This window comes from Vidua chalybeata, chromosome 18 (genome assembly GCF_026979565.1).
Source record: "Vidua chalybeata isolate OUT-0048 chromosome 18, bVidCha1 merged haplotype, whole genome shotgun sequence".
NCBI classification, from domain to species: Eukaryota; Metazoa; Chordata; class Aves; order Passeriformes; family Viduidae; genus Vidua; species Vidua chalybeata.
This window is the reverse complement of record NC_071547.1, coordinates 12,303,943-12,327,900: the sequence shown is the minus strand read 5'-3', so window position 1 is coordinate 12,327,900 and position 23,958 is coordinate 12,303,943. Positions and strand designations below refer to the sequence as shown.

The 23,958-nt window shown below is 44.5% G+C and overlaps 1 protein-coding gene across 1 annotated transcript in view; it reads right to left on the bottom strand.

Moving 5' to 3' along the window:
• FBXW8 (F-box and WD repeat domain containing 8) overlaps window positions 1-23,958 on the bottom strand; it is a 56,824-nt gene that overhangs the window by 20,443 nt on the left and 12,423 nt on the right. Inside the window, exons 5-7 of the mRNA XM_053959333.1 lie at window positions 9,584-9,741; window positions 1,878-2,074; window positions 826-1,035 (exon numbers count right to left, since the gene is read on the bottom strand). Of these exons, the coding sequence (XP_053815308.1) occupies window positions 826-1,035; window positions 1,878-2,074; window positions 9,584-9,741 (565 nt within the window). The remainder of the gene's footprint in view (window positions 1-825; window positions 1,036-1,877; window positions 2,075-9,583; window positions 9,742-23,958) is intronic.

The window sequence follows — 23,958 nt, the reverse complement described above, 5'->3', positions numbered from 1 at the left end:
CTGCTGAGGATCCCTCACCAGAGAGGCTGAGGGATGGTTTGGGATGTTGGGTTCTTTACTGGGGTTTTTAGGTGGGTTTTTTGAGATGAGTTCCCCCTGATGCCATTGATGCAGCATAGATTGAGCTGGGCCTTGCTGAGGAGCAGAGGCTGCAAAGTGAACCCAGCTGGCTGAATGTCAGATTATGCTTTTTTCTGACCTAGAGATGGGGCAACTGAGAGGTGTTTTAAAAACTTGTATTCCATTTTTAGTCTCATGTGAAGGGTGAGGCAATACAGGTATTATAATTTACACTATCACAATTAGAAGCTAATTATTTCTTAATTACAATACAGTATAAGTGGTTTTTACTTATTTTTACCACACTATGCTGTAAATGTCTTAAAACTAATCATCTAAAATTACTCTTCATAAGTCTTAATACAATATATTTTTCATAATTCTATTTCTCTAAAGTATCTAATCTTATTTATCAAACCATCCTTTGAAACTTGTTTCTAGATCTATTTCTCTCTCAACAATATCTATCTTATTCCATAGTATTTCTAAGTCAGTATTTCCTATCTCAAAGTTTAAATACAGATACATACTATGTAAACCTTGTGTCAAAACTTTAAAAATTCCCTACAAATTCATTTCCCACAGCTGAACAATAATCCCTCACTTCAGCCCACAGAAGAACACAAAGCAGCATCAGACTATTGCATTGAATTGTCTTCTCTCTACTCTCAAAAGCTGGAGAGCAGGGAAAGAAGTCCTCAGCATGAACTCTTTTTTCCTTAATTACAAAGGTATAAAAATCTTCTCAGAAAATAATGACAATACCTGGTTGGGCTCGTTCAATAACCAGCCAAAGGTTTTGATGCCAAAGGCTGCCTCGTGAGCAGCCACATCGAGGCAGGTGACAGGCTGACCATAGACAGAGTGCAGAATTCTGCCAGGATCTTCTGCTTTCAGGAGATAGACGATGTCCTCTGCAGCTGCCACTGCCACTGGGCTCCCCGTGACATCTGGAACCAGATTAAGGAAGTTGACCTAAAAAGAGCAGACTTTTTGTTTTATTTTTTATTTTAATTTATTCTAATACAGTCAAAAATTCTTTTGCATCACTAATGCCACATGCTGAACTGAACAAACTACTCATGTGTGTCCCGAATCATCTCAGTTATGGATTAATTCCACACAAAACCAAACATCAAGCTTATTTCTGAACTGTAAGACTGACTTAGCTTTGGAGGGGGGATTCATCAGGAGTGGTTTAAATCACTTCACACCCTTTAACTGCACAGCTTCCTCCTACAGGAGAGAGGCTGCAAGACTCAATTATTCCTACACACTTCCCCTTTCAAACAAATGCTGATACTCTGAGACAAAACAAAACTTCAGAAAATTACTTTTAATTACAACTCTCAAAACTTCAGTGACAGAAGGTGCAACCTAAAGAAGCTGCATGAGTAGTTACAGCTTCACAAGTGACACTATTAGGCTGCCTGCAATATCCTGCCTCAGAATTAATCAGATAGTGTGGATCTGGAATGAGACCTGGAGTTTCAGCTCCAATTCTATGCGAGAAAACTGATTTACAAAATGAGCCAGCTTAGTTTACTGTTGACAAAAAAAAAAAAAAAAAATTAAACCCAGCCAACCTCCTGCACCATATGGACTTGTGTTCATTTTCACTCCTAGCTTAAGCCAGCAGTTCACCCTTGCTCTTCAGGGATGGAAGACTCACCCCTTAGCCTGCTCCAAAGTCAGAGCCTCGAGCTGGTAACGCCCTGATCTCGTTCAGGCTGTAAGACTTTTATAAGAACCATCCTAACCCTACCAACAATAATTAGTGGATCAGGAGCTCCTTGAACGAGGAGCTGGAGACTCACCAGTTTCTGGATTTCAAAGGTTCCTGGGGTTTGCCAGAATCCTCTGTCGTCGGGGCTCTCCAGCCTGACCTGGAAGCCGGAGGCCGTGGCCACCGCGGCGCCGCCCGGGGCCAGCGCCAGGGCCTGGATGCGCTGGTTGTGCTGGAAGTGATGGATGGGCTCCTGCCCCAGCAGCAGGCTCCAAACACTGACAGTGCCTGCACAGGGAAATGGGCACTGGGGTTAGCTCAGCCTCTGACACAACCTTTGAGCCTTTAAACAGCTGCAAATGGAGCTGGTGGAACAAAGGAATACGCGGGGAAGAGATGGGGGCATCTGAACTTCAGCATGCTGTGGCTCCTCTGGCCACAGGAGAATTTATGTGCTCTGGCCTGAAGCTGAAGGAGGGGATGTATAGATGGGATATTGGGAAGGGATTCCTTCCTTGGAGGGTGGGGACAGGGTGCCCAGAGCAGCTGTGGCTGCCCCTGGACCCCTGGAAGTGTCCAAGGCCTGGACAGGGCTTGGAGCAAGCTGGGATAGTGGAAGGTGTCCCTGGCATGGCAGAGGGGGATGGGATGAGCTTTAAGGTCCCTTCCAACCCAAATCCATCTGTGATTCTGTGATTCCAGGCTCTATTGCTCTGTACCTAATTTCTCACTGTCCAATAACATTAGCAGCTACCTTGAGGAAGACTCTTTGACTTCTCTCACATTTCCATGTTTGGAGATCAGATGTAAACAGACACCTGAAACTTCGTTCTATTATAGAGAGGCCCTCAATTACCCCAAATCAGTGAGGAAGAACCCACATTCCAATTCTAAGTCACTTTGCTGCACAATTCACAGAATCACAGAATATCCTGAGCTGGAGGGACCCACAGGATCACCCAGCCCAGCCCCTGGCCCTGCCCAGACCCCCAACAGCCCCACCCTGGGCATCCCTGGCAGCGCTGTCCAAAGGCTCCTGGAGCTCTGGCAGCCTCGGGGCCGTGCCCATTCCCTGGGGAGCCTGGGCAGTGCCAGCACCCTCTGGGAGAAGAGCCTTTCCCTGATCTCCCACCTAAACCTCTCAACACAGCTCCATTCCCTGGGTCCTGTCCCTGGTCACCACAGAGAAAAGCTAAACAATGCAAATCCTAAAGAATAAAGAAGTGTAAGTCAAAAGAAAACATATTTGTAATCGCATTTTTGCCAGCCTGCTCCCCAGTTCTCTATTTAAAAGCATCATCATCTGAGTAAGAGCAACCTGAGGCAATCAGGAGGGAACAGAAGGGAATTGGAGCCTTCTGGGCCACCTTTGCACTGAACTGAGCAGCAATCTTCCAGCGTGACAGGCAGGGCTGGAGAAGCCTCCCTTGCAGAGGAGCACGTTAATGATGAAATGATTAATGGCAGCTCTTCCTTCAGAAGGAGACATAAAAGCCCTGACAGACAGCTGTGGATGGGCACCACTGCCAGTTTGCAAACACTCCTCCCCAGTCCCAGAGGAGGTGAAGCAAGAGTGTGGTAATGAAACTGCACATAGTGAAATGGTAGCTAAATGAGTTTAAATTGATTTATGGTAGCTTTTGTAAAGATTATTTGGTATCTGGAAAGTGCTACCGATGTGAAATAATGCAGATAATCCTTAAGATCCCTGTCTAATGGCACTCCCACTGAATATTTATATTCCTCACCATGGGAATGAGTACCATAATGGGGACCATTTTTGTTTTATTAGGGATGAATATTTAAATTAATCTGCTATTTGCCTAAACAATTAGCCGCCTCTGTTTGTTTACACAAAGCCAAAACTGCAATTAGGCTTCCATCAGAAAGATAAGTCCCGACTAAAACTGTCCCGACGGAGTCGTAAGGGCTCAGAGCAGAACTTCCCAAAATTACTTCTTAGCATAATGGTAATTATGTTAATTGCTTAAAAGGTAAATAACTGCTGAACTGGGTTTGCAAAACAGACTGGTTACACACAGCTTAAAACCAGTTAAGAAATCCAAGAGGGCAGCACAGGCTGCACCCACGGCAGGGCTGAGCTGAGGCTCCTCTTCCCCAGAGCAAAGGGATGGGGAGGTCTCACCTCCAGGAGAGATGATTCAGCCAGGCAAAAAAACCCATCAGTGATAAAGTGGTATCAGACACAGGGAGTCAGAACTGGACTTTTGTGTCAGACCCTGGATTTGGCTGCCAGGCTCCTCCAAGCAGGAGGATTTTCAGGTTTTGTTCAGCAGAAAATGTATCCCAACTAAAGACCAGGTTCATGAAGGGGAAAAGGGAGGCTCATTTGCTTTCAGTGAAGCCTTTTGTTTGCATATATCTGTGATGAACAATCCACTGGGTTTAAGAGTGTCTAAATGGATGAAAGTTCTGGAAAACTAAAAAAAAAAAATATTCTGACCACAGGAGCAAACTGAGAAAGCCAGAGCTCAGGGTTCTGCTCTCTAATTTTGGGCAACAAGCCACTAATTATTCATTATTATTATTATTATTATTATTATTATTATTATTATTATTATATCTCAAACATGACAAAATCTGTCCAAAATAAAAGACTTTAACCAGGCAAACACAGAGTGCACAAACACAGATATGTGCCATGTATTGCCCATAGAATGATACATGATATGGGCAATACATTCCTGGTAATCTAAAAAAAAAAAAAAAGTGACTTGTAAGGTCACAAATTCACATATGATGAAGGAGCACAAAGTAAAGAGTAACAAGGAGAGTTCAAAGAATATCCTGAGTGTAAAGGGACCCACAAGGATCAGGACAGAAGGAAAACAGAAAAAGAAACACTCCACTGGATTTATAAATAGGTAAAGCTGTAATGAGGGTTAAAAGTGCTGCTCAGAATATTCTGCATTTCACTGCAGAAACAACAAAAGGTATTTATGGGTGTGCAAGTCCTTGCAGCAGTCAATCACGTTTGGGTAAGAGCAAAAAATCCCACACCATTCCAGTTCAGGTTATTAGTGTGGCACTAAAAAAAAAAATCAGGCTAAGATTTAGCAGTGCAGATGAGATCACTGCTCTCCACAGTCTGTCTTCCTGCCTCCAGCACTGCCCAGCACCTCATTTCCACAGCAATTCCTCTGCTGAGGTGAAGTTAAGGTTGCAGCCATATGTTATCTTTTTTTATTTTTTAGAATACTGAAATCTTACTAAGTGTTAGAAGGTCATGAAATGAAAATTATAAGCAGTGGTTTCACGGCACGCTAAAAGCCACCCCATAATTGTGATTATTCCAACTGAACTCTAACAATAACTCCCCACAATTATTTAGAATTATGAGCAAGATGGAAAGTCATTGTGGCTCATGAAAAGAAGTGCAAGAAGCTGCTGCTGATGGTGTAATGCTGACATTCAATGTGACAATCACTGCACCAGCCTCATATCTCACTTTGCCCCAGATTTGACAAAAAATTCAACTCCCAACCCAACATATTTCTGAATTGTGGCCCGATGAAAGGTGCATTTATTGCCATTCACTCCAGACTGGAAAGTAGTTGGATAGAACATTGAGCACGAGGCTGTCGTGCCTCAGAGAGTGCAGTGCTGATCCTGACTGAACTCCAAATTTCGGGAGCATCACCAGCCTTGCACAGCTCTTGCTGTGTCAAAGGTGGGAGCTGAAGGCTCCTCTCTCTCCATCAGCAGCGCTGGCAGCACAAAAAACATCCTGCTGAAGCAGCTGTTACATCTGTTTTCACACAGGTTTTTCTCTGCTATTACAGGCAACATGTTTGCTACAAAATTAAACAAACCCAAGTATCTTTTTTCCTTTAAAATCCCCTAATCCTCCGACACAGCAAGGCAGCACAACCACAGAGCAAACAGTGTTAAATCTCATTTGTAAATATTATCCTGGCTGTGTCTGGCAGTGTCACACAGCCTGTCTGAGCCCCTCCTGAGCTGGGCACAGCACAGGGCACTGCCCACCTGAGCTGCCTGCTGGGGGAGCTCGGGATGGGAGGGCTGGATGTGGGTGTGGAAGATGCCAGCTCGGATCCTAAAGACCTTTGCATTAGCTCTTCCACATTAAAACCAGCATCTGCTGTCAGCTGGTGGCTGCTGCCAGCTTTGGAAGAAACGTAAAGCAATCTACATGTGCATTATCTGAAAAAAGAAAAATTTAACACCCCAGGATTTTGTCTGTGCTGGAGCAAGGAATCCAAATGTGCTCATGGTTTACAAGCTCATTCCCTTCAGCCTCTAAACACCACGGCCTGGGAAGGCCAGAAGGTGCTGAATTCACATCATCTCCATGATGCTTGTCCTGTTTCAGGGTTGTGGTCTTGCCACCTTGATTTAAACAAAACAAAGCTCTATTTCACCTTTTGAAACCCCTTGGACTTGATGATCCTTGTGGGTCCCTTCCAACTCAGGCTATTCTATGGCTTCTTACAGGTGCTTTTTTTTTACTCCAAAGTGGGAACATTAATTTATTTCCTTATAATTTTTAGCTATATCATATCTCTATGAAGCACAAGCAGTATAAGAAAAGCATGGGTGGAAATGAGCACCAGCCTGAAGTATCAAAATTTGTTGCTGTGAACTTTGAGTTTTTCCCAAAACCATTCCTAGTTGAAGGAGCCAATTTAAACTTGGTAGATACTTGAAGCTCATTAACCAACATTTTACATTTAATTTTCACTTCCAGCAGGTCCTGAGGGTACAAAGAGTGAGAGATCAGACCTCAGTGACAAGAGCCTTTCCCTCACACTAGCATTAGCACACACACCAGTTCCCACCAAATGTTCTCAGATTTTACCTCCACCACCCTTCTTCCAGGGATTTCCACACAATACCATCCCTGGAGAGTCCCTCAGAGAAGGCACACACCCTGTTTCAATCCCACTGTGGGGAATGGGATGACTGGGATGGGAAATCACTCTCCACTCGCCCAAACCAAGAGATCTGCACCCACAGCCACCAATGGGAATAAACATCCCAGCCCCTGCTCCTGCAGTTTTCTTCTGACAATTTTCCTTCACTCCAGCCAGCCTGGAATGCTTCTTCTCTCCTGGAGCATGTCCTGGCACTCAGGGAAAGGCACCAAACCCATCACTCTGCAAAGAGGGTACAGAAGGGACAACACCCCCAGGGCAGCTTTAGGGTCATCAGAAAGGACAAGAGCACAGAATTCCAAAAAGCAGCACTGGGCAAAATTCCCCTCCTGGAGCCTGCAGCACCTCTGATCCCTGCAGCAACCACCCTCCTCTGCATCCTCTGCAGCTTGGGAGGGGCCACCAGCTCCTCACAGTGGGCCTGAGGGGGTTCAAGCAGGGCAGCAGGGCTGTGTTCCTCACCGTGCCTGCAGCAGGGTGGCCGTGGCATTTAAAGGACAGCAGGACAAAGTTCTGCTCTCCTGTTGCTGCACATCGTTTTCCAGTCAAACCATGCAACTCCAGAGCGCAGGGGGAGAGGGATGGCTGAAGTAGACTGCTGTTTCCCAAAAGCTGTGGCTCCCAGCCAAAGGCAGGCAAGCATGGAGCAGATGGAGTCCTGGCAAGGCCTCTCCTGTCCCTGCATTAGCAGCATCTGCTCATTACCCAGAACCCTCGCCTGCTTTATCTAATGCTCCAGGAAAAGCATTTTGATTTGATTCATTTCAGTTCGGTAACGTGCAACACAATTAGTGGTAAAATCAAACTGGAGCACTGCCAGTGCTGACAATAGGAAACAAGGCAGAAGAAATATGAGGCCAGTGGGTTGGAATTCAAAAATCACAACTGTGGCTCGAGTTGCCAAGTCCCGTTGCCCCAGGTGTACATCCAGTGCCCCCACTGAGCGCTGGCACGGGCACAGAGAACTTCATTTGCTCCCCATCCATTCCTCCCTCCTCTCCCTGTCCCTGCAGCCCGAGGCTGGCACCATCAGGAACCTCCACCAGGAGCCACAATCCCATTTTCCTCTAGGGCCACCGTGGAGTGACAACCCACTTCGGCCAGGGCATCCCAGGAGGACAAACCTGTGTCCTGGCTGTGCCTGGGCAAGGAGCTGAGGAGCAGAGCAGAGCAGGCTGTGCCTGCCAGCCCTTCCCTGGGATGGGGAGCCAAGGCCAGCGCCGCGGGAGCCCTGCGGGACCGGGAGCAGCCGATGGTGTCGGGGCGAGCCAGGGATTCGCCAGGGAAGTCTAGACTGCCTGACAGCACCACCTCCAACACGAGCAGATGGTTTCTCTGGGTTAGTCAAACTTACAAACAAAGAGGAAAGAGAGCTGGAAAAGTACAACAAAGAACAATCAAACACATTATCTTCAAAGGCGTCCGCTCCCTCCCCAAAATTTAAAATAACTCTCTCCACCAAACTGTAAATATGTGCTTTCAGCTTGCAGTTAGTAAACACTGCTAAAATGGGTCTTTTTATTTCCCTATTCCCATAGAAACTAATCTATTCTGACCAAGGCTTCTCAAATCAGAGTAACTGCCATATCACAGAGCCTATTAAAATCTCTACCCAAAAGAATAAAAGATGCCGAGCTTTATGCAAACTAGTTCAGTCACAGCACTGACAGCAAGGGATATGACAGGCAAAAAACCCAGACAAATTATTAGATTAGTCAGTGGGAAACTAGAAAACAAACAAAAGACTCTCTGCTAGTCATTGTTTGGAACACTGGAAAAAAAAGCCAGCACTTAAACCTGTGTTATAGTTTCCTATGACTCCAGTAAATAATATTAATAACACCAGATTTGCTGTTGTCAGAAAATGTTGCCTATCAACAATTTTTACCCATAGAAAACCATCCTGGCATGATCCAAGCTAGAAAATCAGCTAAGGATGTTGAGAATCTTAAAACACATAAAGCATTTAATTTACTTCTAAAATAAAAGTATGGATTAGGGATTTTGTTTGGATTATTCACCTTGTGCTTTGTTTTCACCTGTAGACACGCCAGGATCAAAGACAGTATGTGTACAAAGCTCTCTGAACTTACAAATATTCTTTCTTTATACCCAAGGAGACACTTTAAGTATAAAATTTTACATTTTAAAGAAAGATTATGGGAGTTGAGTTCTGCCTGAGCCCCTCAGTTTAGTATCCCAGTTGGCCGGTACTGTCCAAACCTGACTTTTTAAATTGCTGTTCCCAAATCCAGAAGATGTTGGTCTCTGGCTCTTGTAGTCCATTACAGAAACCCTCCAAGGATATTTAAAACAATGCACACAACCAGGCTTTTATGAGGATTTCACTAAATATTAGGTGAAAGCTTTCATTTCTTTAAATCCAAGTATATAATAACAACCCAGCACTGCAAACCAACACTTCAGTGCATCCACACACCACGCCAAGATCGAGAGGGATGGGGATTAATCAGGCATCCAAGTTTACCACCATCCCCATAACAAAGCTCCACAGCACCCCAAGGGAGTTTTGGCCAGAGGAGAAGGCTGGTGGAAGAATATTTAATATTTTTATAGCAAAACAAGTTATTTGCTTAAGATAGCTTGGCTGGACTACAGCCTGGCACTCAAGCTTTGTGCAGCAGCTCCAGTAGGAATTAAAGCTCAGTTTTAATGGGTGCTATGTTCCAATGCCTCCTAATGCATTTAGGGTTATTGGCCAACTTTCTCACATAAAAGCAAGTGTGTGCGTGTGTGTGGATACACAGGATTACAGACACACAAAAAGCTGAGCACAGCTGCTTCATTTTTGTAAAGCTTTTTTTTTTTTTTTTTTTTTTTTGCTGTTGTTTTAATAGGGAGGAGAGTTGTGGTTGCTCACCGTCCTCGTGGGCAGCCACGGCCAGGGAGCTGTTTATCCTCACAAAGGAGACGTGTGGCGGGGCTCCAGCCCCTCCAGGGCCTGGCACTGCTGCCAGCACGGGGGCTGTGTAGTCCCAGGTGCGGGTGTCCCACAGCCTCACCTCCCCTGAGGTGTACCTGCAAAACAAGGGCAGCGGTCACCCCGGTGGGAAATGGATTGTAGAGAATTCTTACAGCTTGATAGAAGGCTTACATAGGATGTATCTGTGTGCAAGCTATGCATATAATCACAGTTATAAAGTATTTGAAGGATTGTGTTGTATAACTTTATCTGTTGTATAAATTTATCTGTTCAGAGTCCATCCACAAACCACTTCAAAAACGAAATCATTTGACAAATCAAATTAAAACAGACGATAGATCATAGTTAGACGACTTGTTTAAAACATAAAGTTTTACACCTTAACTAAAAAAACTTTACAAAATAAGTTTCTATGCATTGATTGTTATAGTGACAATACCTTGTGTTCGTGTTAGTGACAGTACCTTGTATACTTCATTGTGCACAGCAAACAATAAATAAAGCTGTCAAAGAAGTTTTTTTCCGTTCAAGAGAGAGGGGGAAATGTGGGAAATGAATTTGCAGAGAATTCTCCAAGCCTGACAGAAGGCCCACACAGTGAGCATCTGTATGCAAATCTTGAGATAAGAAATGTTGACTTAGAAATGCCATGGAATAGGACAGACATTGCTGGGAGAGAAATGGAGCTAGAAACAAGTTTCAAAGGATGGTTTTGCAAATAAGACTGGATACTTTGGAGAAATGGAACTATGAAAGGTGCATTGTAGTGGGACTCACAAAGAGTAATTTTGGATTATTAGCTTTAAGGCATCTACAGCATGGTGTGGCTAAAGCTGACAGGCCAGGAAACACTTACAGTGTTTTGTAATTAGGAAATAGTTGGCTTCTGATAGTGATGGTGTGAATTGTTACACCTGTATTGTCTCACCCTTCTCACCAGACTGAAAATGGAATAAAAGGTTTTAAAATGCCTCTCAGGTGCCCCATCTCTGGGTCAGAAAAGGGCTTAATCCAACAACCCCACAGCACCTGCAAGGAGGTGGCTGCAGCAGAAGGGAGGAAGGAACAAGGATGGGTTCAAACAGCTCCAGACTGATCCTCCCCCAGTCCTCTGTGCACAAAACCATCAGCTTTGCCCATTTTAGTCCCATTTACTTAATGCGGCACCAAAGTCTACCAAGGCAGGCAGGTAAATTGAAATTGGAGCTGCAAGGAATGGTGTGGCCAGCAGGACCAGGGCAGTGATTCTTCCCCTGTGCTCAGCACTGCTGAGGCTGCACCACCTTCAGTGCAGTGTCCAGTGCTGGGCCCCTCAGTTTGGGAGGGAGATTTAGGGGCTGGGGTGTGTCCAGAGAAGGGCAACAAGGCTGGTGAGGGGCTTGGAACACAAGTCCTGTGAGGAATCGTGAATCCTGTGAGCTCCTGAGGGAGCTGGGGTTGTTTAGCCTGGAAAAAAGAAGGGTCAGGAGTGACCTTCTCACTCTACAACTCCCTGACAGGAAGCTGCAGCCAGGGAGGGTCGGCCTCTTCTCCCAGGCAACAACTGACACAAGTTGAGCCAGGGGAAGTTTAGGTTGAACATCAGAAAAGAATTCTTCACTGAAAGAGAGACTGGGCACTGGAATTGTCTGCCCAGGGAGGTGGTGTTTCATTGTCACAGCTTTTAATGAAGGGATGGGACCACAGATGGGCTAAGAACCATTTATTGCTCAAATAAACATCAGTTTCAGAGGCCATGAGATTTTAGAGCAAGCAGTTGGCCATAGCTCAAAGTAGTCACAGGCTCCTTGTTACAAACCAACATAGAACTTTCTAACCCAATGAATAGATGCCACAAGGTTTATTTTGCTTTTCTAACCTATCACCTTTACTTACTTCTGCTGCACTGTGGGTACTTTTGTCCAATGGCTTCTGTCTCACTTGGACACAAATGCTTCTGTTATAACTTCTAAACTCTCAGCTTATTCCATACAACCACACCCCTACACTATAAACCCTTCACCATCTTCTCAGTGCAGTTTCTCACTTACTTAAGGCATATTCTTACAACTATAGAAACATAAGTTTATTTTTTTTTTTCTGCTAAATGTCTGTGTATTGTATTTTTACATCAATCCAAGCTTCTTCTAAGGCTGCAGATCAAACCCTTCAGTGCCTGTGGAAGTTTCTGTTGTTCTAATTCCCACAGTGGTGGAGTCACTGTCCCTGGATGTGGCACTCAGTGCCATGGTTTAGTTGATGAGGAACTGCTGGGTCACATGTTGGACTTGATGTTCTCAAAGGTCTTTTCCAACCCACTTCATTCTGTGATTCTGTGACACACAACTCAGCCACCATTATCAGTGTGGAACTTTGCAACTAACATACAAGGAGAGCCAAGATCAAGAGGAAAAAGGAAATCAGGAACGAGCCTAAATTACATCATGGCAAAACTTCAAACTGGTTCTTTTCAGTCTTTCAAGATTTCTGGTTGTGTTAAACCAGAGCATTTATCTATGACCATACAAGCACCCACCCAACCTACTGCTCTTTATAGAAAGAAATGTCTTTTTATAGGAGAAATTTCTTAATGTCTCATCAACAGATCAATTTACCTACATCTCTGAAGACTAATTAATTAATTGATTCAACTAAGTGTTGTCTTTAGAGTTAAAGCAATGGTTCCTTTTTTTGCAGCAGGCTCACTAAAATACCACAAAACCTGTAATTTAACATCAGCTTGTCAATGAGGAAATAAAGAAACAGAACTAAACTTTTTGGGTAATATTGAATATATCTGAATGAAAAAAGGTTGTTACACAGCAAACAATGGATAAACTGCTCTGGGCCATCTATGACCACACAAAAGACTAATAAAGGAAAAAAAAATCACAGAAAAAGCAGAAAAGCTTCTACAACTGGTCAAAGACCACAGTTCTTTAATTCTTTAAGGCCAGTTTTGACAAAACTGTGATAATTAACATTGTCAGATGCCTTCCTCTGGCACAGCTGACACTTGGATTCTTTTGGAAAATCAAAGGTGCTTCCTGCTCTGTCACCTTTGTTGTTACATCCTGATTTTTGGGGGAGAAGTATCATGGAAGAGTGATTCTTACCAGCCTCAGAGGTCTGGTGGTTGGGAATCTGGCTGTGCTTATGAGGAAAAAAAACCAGTTGATTACAAGAAAAAGAAGGAAAGGAAGGTTTAGGAGACGTGGGAGTTGCACTCAGGTTTCCCAGTTCTCTGGGCAGTGCCATGCCTGGGCATGAGAGCAGATCCCTCCCAACATCTCCTGGTGAAAAGGCTCCAATTTACAGAAGGAATTAAAGTGCCCAGGGGGGTGGTGAAATCTGTCAGGCAGAAAGAGGTGCACATGAATTCCCTGCACTGATCAGGAAGAGAGGGAAGCCTGTCCTTGTCACCTGCCTCCTCTGCTGTGCCTTACAGGGGAGCACCCAGGGAAATGAGAGAACAGGGTGGGACACTTCTCCCTTTCCCTCCCTCTGCAAATGAGGCCCAAACCTCTCTGAATCCTGCTCTCATTTCCAATTTACAGCAGCACAATCTAAGAAGAACAGACCAAGAAAGAAGCTTCCCCAAAGCAAAATGTTTCATGTGAGATTGGACACGGAGCACGGATCAGATCACAACAAATCTCTTCAGTTTGCAAAACTGGAAAGGGCTCATTTTGCTTCAAAATCTGGATATAAATCGTAACAGGACAGGTGATTGCACAGATCTGCTGCACTCCCCTTCAACAAGAGGCACGCAGTGTTTTGGAAGCATTTTAATTTTGAACTGATTTTTGTTTCCTTATGTTAGGGTTGGTTGGGGTCGTGTTTTCGAGCTTCTCCTGACTGCCAAGAGCAGCAGATTCTTCCCAAGGGAAGCCAAAATTCTCTTGTCACTGAAAAGTGAGTTTCAGGGGAGACATAAAACACTGGTAGACTGGACAGAACTCAGTGACAGAATATTTGTTTTCATCTCTAAATAAACAAGGAAGAACAGCATCTCCTCCTACTGTAGGTCTCACACAATCCAGGCTGGATATGTAAAAACAAAGACTGAGAGAAGGAGAAAATGGCAGGAGAAGAGGAGAGGCCCAGGGCTGGATAATTCTCAGGGCACACTGCACCTGGTTTCCCTACACAGCCTGGAACACAAGGGATCCAGCAAAAATAACAATGCATTGACTGCAATCCTGGAATTAAAGAGCCAACATCATAGGATCACACTAAATCCTTAAATTAATTTTATCTCAGAATTCAATCAAGTCAAAATTTAGTTTGACCCATTCTTTGTTCATGAAGAACCACCTGAACCTGAAGCTCAAACTGGAGCAGCACCAGCAAACACTTCTGGCCATTGCTTTGAAATCAATTTGATGATGAAATAAATTCTGATGTGTTTTTGCTGGAACCTGTTTGGCAGGGTCTGCACCAGCCCACCCTGCAGCCTCCTTCTCCTCACTCCTCCACTCCCTGGTGGATCAGTTCATGCTGGAGACTCCCACTCCTGTGCCACGAGGCCACGCTGCTCTCCCAGCCCTTGCCAGGAGCTGCAGGACACCAGAGTTTGTGCCCAGTGGGCTCTGACACTGCCCAACAATCCCTGAGAGCATCCCGTGCTCCTCCAGTGACAGAGACCAGGGAACTCCACGTGCCAGGAGAACCCTGCAAGAGCCCACCAAAGCTCCCCCGTGGCTGCCCAGAAATCCCAGCAGTGCCAGCACAGGAGAAGTTCCTCAGGAAGGTTCCTAGGGCTTCCTGTCTCCCTCCTCCCCCATTTCTCACCATTCCCATCCTTCCCAGGGCAGTCCCACACAGCAGAGCAGAAGGATTGGGAGAGATGTTCCACAGGACCGTGGTGGGATCATGAGTGGAGCTCCTGGTCTGGGCAGGGAACCAGCCTGGGAAATGGGAGATATAAACCAGCTCCTCCACTGCCCATTTCCAGTGTGCACTGGGCCTGCACCAGGACTGAGCTGGAAGAATTTCAACCACAGATGAATCCAATTCAGTAGGAAAAAAAAATGTAATGCTGTCATAAAGAGCACCACACTTTCAATTTGTAACCACAACAAAAGGCTTTTAAACTATTAAAGCACTGCCTTGCTGTAAAAAAAATAAAAAGGCTGCTTTATTGCAGATAATTGGCAAATCTGCCCTATCAACACAACTGGCTGGAGAGAGGAACACACTGCACTATTTCTAGATATTTCAAGATTTCTATTCATTTCCCACCACAACTTTTACATTTTGCCCTGAAAATTTCATTTGGATCACTCAATGAAATAACCCCAGATGCAAGTCCTGCCCAAGAACAAGCCCAGCACTCCAAATCCACTCAGTTACTGATTCTTCTACCAAGATGGTAATGAAATGCCCACTTAGCTTTTTGTTGGAGTAAAAAAACACCCAAACCAACTCGAAACTGCCTTCCTGTTTAATACAGCAACGATCACACCCTGTTTGCTCTGACACCAAGAGCATCCAGCTGCTGCTGCTTTCCCCGATGGGGGCCATGAGCTGATTACTGCAGTGGCAGGTAAATCCTCCAACACCTGATCCCACTTGCACTGAGCACACCCAACAACCCAACCCCAAACCCTAAAATAACCCACATTAGAGACCACACCTGCTTCATTTCATTTAGAAAGGCTGTCCAAAGTCTTGCTCTCCTGAGCACAACAGGGAGCAACAAGAAGCCTGCTGCTCACAAGGCCAATTTCCTCCTCTCCTGATACCCATTCCCTGATTTCTTCCATCCACACCACACCTGGCTCCCAGCTCTCTCTACTCACAGACACATTTTTCCTTCTCTGATGTTCAACAGAGCCTCTCCACCCAAAAACTCAGCTTCTTTGGTGGACTCACATTCCACTTTGCCCTTGTTCTTTGGAATATTTCAGTATAGACACATGAGAAGCAGCAGCAGAGACAAGCTGTATTTTTCTAAATATACTTCCCCTCAAGGAGCCCATTCTGTAATTTTGGCCAGATATGGATCTAGCTGTAAAAATCAGCCTGTACATTCAACTTAAACTTTACAGAGATGCATCAAAACCTTGCTGAAATGGAGCAACAGTTAGTGGAATGCATATGGCATAGAAAAACTGGTAAAAATTAAATTCAGATAGAATAAAAATACCTACTCACTAACCAAAAGCATTGTGACTACTTTTTAGTGGCAGTAATGGCATGGACATTTTGCTCATGCCCTCCCACATGAGTGAAGGCAGAAGGAGCTGGGGGTAAAAGCTGCTGCTGCCCCACGCTGAATGTCTGGGAAGCAGGTGGTGGAGTGCAGAGCACATGTGGGAGGAAGCAGAGCTGGAGCCTGGGCACAGCTCTAATGAAGTGCTGCTGAAGAGGCAGACGATTTCATAAGGAGAAAAACATCAGGAAACTGGTCAAAACACAGAATCTCATCTGAAAAAGCTCCACTGTGCTGGATAGCAATAGCCAGAACAAATTTGGGGAAGAGGAGGAGGGGGAGGCTGATCCCTCTCCAGAGCCCCAGATGTCTTTATGGTTGCCTAATGACAATTATACTCAACCAATTAAGACACTGCTATCACAGTTGCATTGTTAGTAAGGCTTTGGCCCTGAGTGTTGATGGCTGTCTAATTAGTGTTTGTGCAAAGTACAACTGCAACTAATATATAAACTGACAAATACACAAAAGAAAAACTGTTAACAGGAACATTTTCCAAACAGTAGAGGCTCCGCTCATTCAGTCCATGGCAGCAGCAAAGACAAACTGCTTTCCTTCATGGCTGGGGTACTGCTGGCACTGCAGAATTTCACTTCAAACCACAGGGTCAATAAGACCCTTGCTGGGTTTCTGTTCAGACAGGATGCTGGTGCCACTCACTTTTGGGCAGCCTCAAGCACACCCCTCCAGGGCAAGGCTCACTGCACCAAATCAGGCTGGTCACCAAAGACTTCTGATAAAACCCACCAGAAACCAGTTTACATTTTCCATATTTTCTCTAAAGAGTCTGTAGCAAGGAAAGGAAGGAGAAAGAACCCCCTTTGTTTCACAGTCAGGTCTGATTTCCAGAAGGCAAAGTCTGTTCAGTTTCCAGATACCTGCGGTGATCAACAAACCAAAAAAAAAAAAACCCAACAACTTTGTTTCAGGCAGTCAGTGACCATCTGTTAATACTCAAAAGATCTTATTATGAAGTCCTTACAATGTCAGTGCATTTTATTGAAGTCAGTAGGAATTTTGCTGCAGTAACAGTCTCTGTTTAAACGGATGCCTGTTGATAAGCAAGTAAAATAATGAGTATTTTGCACTGTCTTGCTCCAACAAGCACCTCAGAGCTTTCATCCTTATTCCACCAAAAGCAACTCTCCAGTCCTTCATGTGTTTAATTAAGGTATCAGCTAGTGCCCCCCCTCAGCAGGCTCAAGAATAGGCCCAATTAAAGATGCAAACCCAAACCCCTTCAAATTGGTTCAAATGGCTCCTGAGCTCCATCCTCTCTCCAAGGCTCAAGTGAGACAGTGGCAACTCAATGTCCACTTTCAAAACACCTCTTCATCAGAACCATGGTACACTGGGAGGTACCTCAATCACAGTGAAAAACACTGGAATTCAAGGCATTCTAGCACCTTCTTTGTACTCCCCTGAAGCGAGGGATGAGTGATGGACATCTCAGAAACCTCTACCACAGGGTGAGGTGCCTCTAAGACTGGAAGAGGTCAAAGTTCCCAGTTCTCCCTGCATTCTCATTCTCAGGTACTTGGATACATTGATTTGGCCAACTTTAACCAACAGGTAGCTTGGCTGAGGGATTCCTTAAAGAAAGGACTCAGGAAAAACTAATAGTAGCGGAAAAGAGCTACTTCATATGGCAGAAAGGAATATAAATAGAACATAACAGCCAAAAATAAAACAAAAATGGAACTGGGAAGAAAAAATTTTCAATTACATAGCAGAAAGCTATACCATAAAACACAAGGAAAAACAGATGGGGATAAACCAAAACCAGAGTCTGAAACAATCCTAATGCTGGTAGAAAATGGGGAGTAGAAAATTAATCTCCCTGATTTCATCCAAATGTACTTTTGGGTTGCTTGATACATAAATGCAGCTATGAAAAATGTGACTAATGTGTCCCAAAATGGATCTGGAAGCAGTTTTATATTTAGCATGTAAGAAATCCATTCTGAACATCCTCATGATCAGTTCCCAAACTCTTCTGCTGGGAACCCAACTTTCCAATTTACCAACCCACGCCCATCTGTGGGCCCCTCACAAATACGAAGCTGCAGAGAGCTTCTAGCTTCATTTTTAGGGCTTTATTTAGGAAATTATCCCTCAAGAAAGAGAGTTAAGCTGCTGGAGTGTGTAGTTCTGCAGCTTAGCACTGTTATCTGTAACCAAATTAACATTTCACCATCCTCACTGCTTCTGCCTCACCTTCTATATTAAGTGCATGCAAATGTCATACCAAGGGAACAGAAACAAGCCAAAGGGTTGTACTGTAAGGAAAACATTTAACTGAACATTTATAAAAGCAGCAATTAGAAAAAGCCAAACTGTTTCCAGTAATTTGTTTTTTAAAGCAAAAAATCTCCCATCCCATAGCTCAAGGTTCCAGTGGCTTGCATCAGCCCAGGCCCATTAATTAAAGCAGCTGCTCTACCAAGGAAACAAATTACTGTGGGTTCAGGAGAAAAAAAAATATCTTTTCCATAAGAATTCAGGAGGCATTATGATGCAATTTGGGAAGGCTCTGCTCCATCAGCACTATTATGTCACAAAGGACAAAGCACAGATAAAACAGTGGCTCCAGTTGCAGACAGAGGTGAGAAAACCCCATTGGAGGATGCTGGAAATTGATCTGTTTGCTCTGGAAGGAACACAAACTGCAACACGCTGCAAGCAGCAGAGAGGAGGAGCATCACCTGAGCTCCAGGCACTGATGGTGACAGCCCAGAGAGTAAAAATGAAATCTTCAAGAAGTTTAGTAGAAAGAAGGATGGGTTTGTCTGGCCTTAGTAAAAAAACAAGATTTACAAGCTCAAAATTCCTGCCTGTGCCTGAGAACACCAAAGGCATCACTGAGCACATCCCTGCAGCAGCAAAACCCAGAGGTAAACCAAGAGCTCCAGGCAGGCTGGAAAAGCAGCTTCCAGAGTCAGATCAGGCTTCATAAGCAGTTGGAATGAAAAAAACACCCAAACCAACTCGAAACTGCCTTCCTGTTTAATACAGCAATGATCACATCCTGTTTGCTCTGACACCAAGAGCATCCAGCTGCTGCTGCTTTCCCCGATGGGGGCCATGAGCTGATTACTGCAGTGGCAGGTAAATCCTCCAACACCTGATCCCACTTGCACTGAGCACACCCAACAACCCAACCCCACTCTTTGTATCACCTGAAAGGCTTTTTTCAGGAGCTAACAGAAAAGCCAGCCTGCCTGTCACTAACACAACCTTACCTAAGCCCCGTGCTCATCTGTCACCCGAGCCCTCTGAACTCATGATGTCATTCCCCTCTTCAGCCTCCTCAGGGTGAAAAGAGGAGCCCTGACACTGCTCCTTAACAATGATGAGAGTGAGTGAAGAGAGCACAAAAGGTCTGGGGAAGGTTGAAGAAAAAAGCAGTTATTTTCACCTTCTGCTTTGTTTGACACCTTGGCTTGCAGTCACTGGGAGGGGAGCGAGAAACTATGAAAGTTGTGGCATCACAGAAGTGAAATTTAGGCAATTAAAGAAGGCAGGGCTTTATTCAGGCTGTTGGAAGGCTTCAGTTTGTTAACTTTGATTCATTTTCATTACTAATTAATATTTTGGTTTCCTCAGGTCTGCACACTGAATTAAGATGCAAGAGCTAATAATAAATATCTTGAGAATAACACACAAGCCCTATAGCAAAAAATCCAAATTAGATGAGAGTCGACATGAAGACTTTTTAAAAGTGCAGGAAAGCGCTTTCAAGCCTTTCGGGCTAGTTTCACACATCATTATGAAACTAAAGAGAGTGGCAAGCCCAAGTTCTAAAAAGTCATTTGCAGGTCACCTTTGAGCAGGAGCAAAGTGGAGTGGGAGGTGATGGAATAGAACAAAGGAACTCACCATAAAGGAGCAGCTACCTGTGTGTAGATGTTGCTCAAAATGAGTTAAACTGAAAGGCCCAAATTGTTTGTGAGTGTTCCCAGAATGAAGACGACTGTATAAATCATTTCAGCATTTAGGATGTCAACATGAGAAATGAATGTCCAGATTCCCCTAACAAACCACACAGGATATTTAGGAAGTTCTTCCTTAGCTTCTCATTGCCTTTATCAAGCATCACTTAGGGAAACAGCACCTGTGCCAGGTGTGCTCCACCCTGAAATGGGAGGAAATGTGAATCTGTTGGTTTATCAAGGCAATCAGCAGATGAGTCTCACCAGTCCTAACTCCTCAAATCTCAAAGAAAGCTGCCAGTACTTACAGGGGAAGGAGGAAAACATCTGAAATTAAAATTTCAAGAGAAGCCAGGGCTGATTTCCCAGTCCGTAAAAGGTGCAGGGACATCTCACAGCATCTGCTAGATCAGTTTGTGGCCAAGCTCTTCACTACCAGGCCACCACTCAGGCATGGAAAACTGAAGAAAAAAGAAAGGAAAAGATGATACTTTATAGTTCTGGGTCTTGGGAAGGGTGGTCTGACTCTGGGCCTCTTTTGTTTACTTATTTTCAGAGCCACCACCAGCAGCAGTGAAGCCATAGTGCTTTTTCTGCAAGCACTAAAAAATGAACACATCCCCCTCAAAGCCCACCTGGTGTGGTTTTAGGGGTGAGCCGTGAGATGAGATGGGCACCAGCAGCACAAGGCAAGCTCAGCCCAGAGCTCAAGAACAGCCACAGGTGAGTAATTCAGAGCCAGTCAGGAGCAACAGTCTCAGGACATGCCACGGGCACGTCACACCACAGGAACCTCTGGAATGACAAGGTCAAATAAGGACCAGATGCATGTTCTGAGATCACTCTGTCCAGGAGGACCCAACCTCCGACTACACTGCCAAAAAAAAAAAAAAAAAAAAAAAAGAAAAAAAGTAGCAATTTTACTGTCTGAACATGCATTTGCTTAAAAAAACCCATATAAATCCAGATTTTAGTAAGAGAAAGTGAAGCAATCCAGGCATTCTGCACAGTAAATGACAGCATTCGGCACAGGGAGCCTCATCACCAGCAGGAATTTCTAAAAGCCAAGCAAGCAGCTATATAATTACTTTAAGTAAGCTCTGACTTAGGGCTCAAACTCCATTTGAATCGAGGATGAGGGGGAGAACATCATCCCTTTAGAGAAGATCCTTCGAGACGTGTAACTGTAGAAAGGCTGGCAAATACAACATTGATTGGGAGTGAGGTAACCACAAACACCACTGGCTCAAATGAAAAGGGATTCAGGGGCTGACCCAGAAAACAAGCCTCGTAACCACCGGGATGAAATTTTAATGACAAACACAAGAAGCTCTGCGTGCAGGCCAGATTGAATTATCTGATGTCAGGCAGCACAAAGGGGAGCTGCTCGCAGCCACCTCCACTCCCAGCTCAGGTTGCACTCAATCAATCCTTGATATTCTGCCATCTCCTGGCTTCAGCCTGGCCAGCAGCGTGGGGACAAGTGGAGAGTGCACGGAGTAGGAGCATTTCTCTGTGTAGTGTGCCTTTGCTTCCTCCACAGATTAATAAAGAGCTGCTCCTGAACCAGCTCAAACTGTGCCTCTATAAATCACAGCTGCAGGTTTAAGTCACTCTGCCCACAAGCTGTATAAATTCCCTTTCAGAAAGATTAAAAAGCTCTACAGCAACTAAAATAAAAATTATTCTGCTTTGCAGTAGAGTTTGAAGCAGGACAGTGAAGATGACAAGATCCTGCCTAACACAGCACAGGTTCAAATGAGTGATTCCAGGCTGGCTCCAAGATTCCCAAACACACCAACCCCTGCATTCCTGCTCTCTCCAACCAGAACTCCTCTCAGCCCAACTAGAACTTAATCTGGCTGCTGCCAGAAAAAGAATTAAAGATGTTTCTAGAAATACATCAGCAACAAAAAGGATTGCTAAGGAGAATCTCCATCTTTATTGGATCAGGGAGAACCAGTGACAAAAGATGAGGAAAAGGCTGAGGGAATTAAGGCCTTGTCCTCGGGGTACCCAGGCTGGAAAACAGGGACAGGGAGCAGAACGAAGCCCCCATGATCCAAGGGGAAATGGCTGGCACCCTGCTGCAGCACTTGGGACCCACCCCAGGGTGCTGAGGGAGTGGGGCAGAGCTCACCCCAACACCTCCCAGCCTTTCCCAGCAGGGAGGTCATGGACCCTCCTTGGCCAGGGGACTGAGCTCAGCAATCGTGATGCCAATCCAGAGCTGGGCTGGAAGGAGGATCCAGGGAAACGCTGTCCTGTCAGCCTGACCCCAGTGCCAGGCAAAGTTTTGGAACAGAACATCAGCAGGGCCAAGTGCTGGGTCCTACCCTGGGCCACCACCACCCCAGGGATGCTGAAGGCCTGGCAGGAATGGCTGTACCAGGTGGACAAGGCCCTGGAGGTGCTGGTGACAGCAGCTGCTCACCAGCCCAGGTGTGCCCAGGTGTGCAAGAAGGCCAAGGGCACCTGGGCTGTCCCAGGGCAAAGCACTGGGCACTCCTGGGGCACCTCCAATCCTCTGTCCAGTTCTGGGCCCCTCAGGACAAAAGGGACCTGGAGGGGCTGGAGCACCAAGAGTGCCTGAGGGAATTATGATCAAAAAAACTGCTAAAAACTCAGCAGCCCTGAGCAGCAGCCTGAGACAAAAGAAAGGTGATGTCCCAAACCACTGGATAGAAAATCCTTAGGAAATGCCCCACAATTCTGGTTTAGCAGCACCAGGCCTTGCAAACTCACACGCTCAGACACACAGGTCCCTCTGTAATCACTGATTATTCCCATGCAAAGCTGAGCACACAAGTGTTTGTGAAACAGGAGAGAGAATCATTAAATGTAACAGATAATTGATATTTATACTGAGAGGAGAATTGACTTTGTAAACCTCAGCTATTAAATTACTTCTTCAGTACTGAAAGAACGCAACAGTTTGCTATTGATCACCAGATTCATTACACTTTTATGACAAATTTGAAAGCACAATGCCATTAAGTTCAATTGTATAAGCTGGGAGAGACAGGGGAGGGTTATGGTGGGATTTAAAAAAACTAAAACACAGCAAACAACAAACTCCTCAATATCCTAAATTCTTACCAAATGCACATAAAGTATTTCTCTGCACAATTTGCTGATGCCCTCTGAAGTTTGAGTTATAACTTGAAGTCTCCCTTGTTTGATATTTACCATTTACGAATTTAAGAAAAAAAGCAGAGTGAAGGACAAGCAGTGAACAGCAAAGGACAACATAATTTTTGTGTTCTAATACTCTAAACTCTTCATTTACTAACCAGGCAAATTCAAACAGCTGAATTCTTATTTCCTCATGTTGTTTTATCAAACACATGTTCACAGCTTCATAAAGAGAGAATTCATTTTTCAGAGAAATGACTGGAAAGTCATTTAAGTGAACATCATTTTTTCTAAAGGATACACACATCCAGGTTTCCCTCAGTGGTCTCTTACTTGCTCATCTATTTTCAGGAACCTGAATTATTTCATTGTACCACACCCCTGATGTAAATTCACCAAGAGAATCAGGAGATACTGGAGGAACTGGAGAACCAACATGAAAAGAGTGTGTGCAACTGTCAGAACCCAACTCCTCTAATACACCAAGCCAAAAAATGGACTATTTGAGCTTAATATGCAGGATTCATAACCTTTGTTTATTAATACTTCAGAAATGTAATTTAATCTGCATAACTTCTATCTACTGCACTGTTTGGATATAAATGCAAAGGAGAAAATGAAGGAAAAGAAGAGCTGGAGGTTTTGGCAGCAGCATGGAGATAACTGGGTTTGCTGTCTGATAGTTCAGAGTCCTGCTCTCAGCTGTCCAAGGGCATTCAAAAGCATTTCCACAAATTAGAATTTTCCAGGCATCTTTCTTATAACCAGTCTGTGAATTTTGAAGTATTTTAGAAGCAGTTTTCTCAGTCCCACACCATTAACATGAAGTGTTACCATAAAACATTGAACTCTGGTATGTCAAGGACAATGTCCCAGCTCCCCAGGATATCATAATTTTTATTTACTCATGTCATTTCTGGAGGGTTACTAATTACTGAACCTGTGAAATTCAAACAGAACACAGTAAAGCCTCACACTTACTGGGAGAATCACTGTAAGCTCTTCTAAAAATTTGTGACTCTTAAAATTGTATTTAAGAGTATAAACCA